At 58.0% G+C, this 2,941-nt stretch overlaps 1 protein-coding gene across 1 annotated transcript in view; it reads left to right on the plus strand.

The window, feature by feature from the left end:
* The first annotated feature begins 2,326 nt into the window (after positions 1–2,326).
* Positions 2,327–2,941, plus strand: part of SIX2 (SIX homeobox 2) — a 5,157-nt gene continuing 4,542 nt past the window's right edge. The window contains exon 1 of the mRNA XM_006778685.2: positions 2,327–2,403. Coding sequence (XP_006778748.1) covers positions 2,327–2,403 — 77 coding nt within the window. The remainder of the gene's footprint in view (positions 2,404–2,941) is intronic.

A 2,941-nucleotide genomic window follows, 5' to 3' on the forward strand; every position in this document is an offset into this window, starting at 1 on the left:
GGCCCAGTTCCAGACACAAAGGCCCTAGAATGTTCCCGACCCAGAGTGATGGGGCAAAGGCATTCCCTCAGTGTGAGCTCACTGGAGCACACCCATCCTTCCACGCCTGCTGCCGCCTTCCGGAAAGTGCGATCCCAGGGCCTTCCAGCCCATGTAGGAGGTGAAAGGAGCCCATGCAGTGAAGCACAGAGTCCCACAGGTCTACAAAAGCCTTTTCCTTCCCAGCCATGGAGCTTCTCCTATTTGTGCCCGGAGAAATAGTAAGTGCAGGCCTCTCACGTATGCGTAGGGGAGGAAGGAGTCTGCGATCCTGTGGATTGGGGTGGGGTGAGTCCAAGACGCCTGGCACCCTCTCCAGCAGCTGCTCTGAGCACTGGTACTGGGGGGCCGAGATTGCCTTAGGGTTAGGCTGGCGTCTGTTAAATCCCCACCCATCACCTCCCAAGTCCTCTGACCTGTGGGAAGGAAGGTCAGGGAGGGGGCTTCCCAGCAAAGAAACACTAGCTGAGCTTGTAACCTTTTTAGGTGAGCAGGCACTCAGCTGCTGCTGGCAAGAGGTTCTAGCCCAGACCTGCTAGAACCGGTTGGTTTCCTGCAAATATGGGGGAGGGGAGAACTAGGGCATATGGACACACACCCATACGTTGGGCAAATGGGGTTACAGGTTCTCTGTGCTTGCTCTGTAGTGACTTTTCATACGGCGCACACTACATTATCCACGGAGGCAGGTCCCACCTCTGTTCTGGCCAGGCTTAGCGCCCAGGGGCCACCAAGAGGACAATGCTGGAAGGGATGATGAGTCTGAAGCTCCAGAAAATGAGCCTTAGCTGAACCTGGGCAGGACCCAGTTCTAGTGGAAGTTTACTCTTGAAACTCCAGGGGTCCAAGGAGGGGCAAATTCACAGTGGAAGCAATGGCTAAGGTTGCAAAGATTACCCGCTTTGCTAAGGTGAGTATTCTTAGACTCACCCCAACCCAGAACCAGCAAGGGCCCTGCAAGATCACTCAGGCCTCAGCTAATCCTGGGAGAGAATGAGGTGGAGCTGATCACAAACTGGCCCAAGGTTTCACACCACGAAGTGATGCCCAGCCCCACTCACCTGCACCAGCCGGGTGCTCCCCACAGCCCTGGTCTGACATTGCCAGGATGTAAAGTGGCCACAGCAGAGCTGGAACCAACCTAGCAGCCATTAATCATGTGGCTAAAGTAGAGGTCTCAAAAAGCATAGGTGCCCCTTCTGGAGGGTCAGTCAAGCGGGCTCTGAAACTCAGGGTAGCCAGGGGTAAGTTCTTCCCCAAAGCCAAGTCTGTAGCGAATCCTGTTTCACAGCCCGTAGGACTCTGGAGAGAGTGGTCTGGATGTAGCAGGGCTCCTCCCAGTCCACGGATACAGACTCTGAGGATGCCACCTGGATTTCTGCAGGGAGCTGGGCCCTGGCCCTGGCTCAGAACATACTTTGATAGCCCTGTGGTCTCAACACACCAGGGCAAGCCCCCAGAACCAAAGTCTTAGGGACAGTCCCAGGGTTCCATTCTTTCATGCATGCAAACCGCCCCCCCCCAACACACACACACACACACACTGCACATCAAGCCCTCCAAACTCACAAATATTAAATTAATTCGTTCGAAACCCCCCCCCAACACACACACACACACACACACACACACACACACACACACCAAGACTTCTAGAACACTAGAGGGGGGGGGAGACACACTCTTGGGGGGGGCGGGAGGAACACTTAGAGGAATAGGAGTCTTACTCATAGGCAACAAGCAAAGCCATAACTTGAACCCAGGGCTCTGAATTGCCATGCCAGTGCTCCTAGCACAAAACTTCCAAGAAAGCCTACAGGGGTGGGAATGAAGAAATGTTGCCTATACACAGGTTCCAGTCTTAAGCTGAGGACAGAGCCTGTCGGGCTTGGGTCCTGACACCAGGAGCCAGACCGGCTCAGGCCTGCAACAGCTCATAGCCAAGAGGGGAAACGAAGTAGAAAGGGCTAGTCGGGGAAGGAACTCAGGCCCTGGCTTTTCTAAACGTAGATAGCATCAGCAGCCCTTCTCCCCGAGAACCAGTAACACGTGTTTCCACACCGTCCTGACAAAGAAGCAAAAAACAGGGCCCCCTTTTTAAGCCCCTAATTCCTGAGCTCAGCGACCCGGCTCCCAAGCTGGAAGTGGCGGGAGCCCATTCCAAGTTGACCCGGGGTGGGGTAGGGGAGTGGGGGTGAGGAGGAAGGTCTTGCCTCCCACTCGGTCCTCCGGAAAGTGCCACGACCCACCGTCCTAGTCTCCGGGCCCTCTCCTGCCCGCGGACAGAATGCGGGCGCTGCCGACCGGAGTCAACTTCCGTAGAAGCCACACGGAAGTGCTGGCGCTTCTCGGGCCGCTCGATCCGTGGGACCCGTGGGGTTAAGTCTGAGTCCCCGCCCGGCAAGGACAGAGAGCGCGGGGCCGAGGCGGTTCCGGGCGCGGGGCAGCCGGCAGGGTTAGGAGAGGGGGGAAAGGCGGGATCCTCCAAGGAGCAGATTCTCAGGCGTCCGCCCGCGGTCACTGCCAAATCTCCCCACTCCTCTCCCCTACTCCCTCCCTCTCTCCCTGGAGGATCGCTCCGGTCCAGAGTTCCGCGGATGGGGGTAGGGCACGGCCAGCAGGAAAAGCCAAATCCTTGAGGGGTGTCCGCGCAAGTCCAAACTTCCCCATCCCACTGGCCAGCTCCGGGTAGAACCTACCCCCGCAAGCAGTGGCCCCAAGAGGGGCGTGGTGACCCGGAGTGGGGCGGGGGCATCCCGCGGAGCCCGCTAAAGGCTGCCCAAAGTTTCTCCCCCCTCGAGGCTTCCTCCACGCCTCTCTTCCCTTCCTCCGGGCACCCCCGTAAGCAGCCCTCCGCCTTTCCTTCTCCCCCTCTTCCCTCCCCCACCCCGTCCTCCCCTCT

The sequence above is a fragment of the Myotis davidii genome, unplaced genomic scaffold, assembly GCF_000327345.1.
Source record: "Myotis davidii unplaced genomic scaffold, ASM32734v1 scaffold6, whole genome shotgun sequence".
In the NCBI taxonomy this organism is placed as follows: domain Eukaryota; kingdom Metazoa; phylum Chordata; class Mammalia; order Chiroptera; family Vespertilionidae; genus Myotis; species Myotis davidii.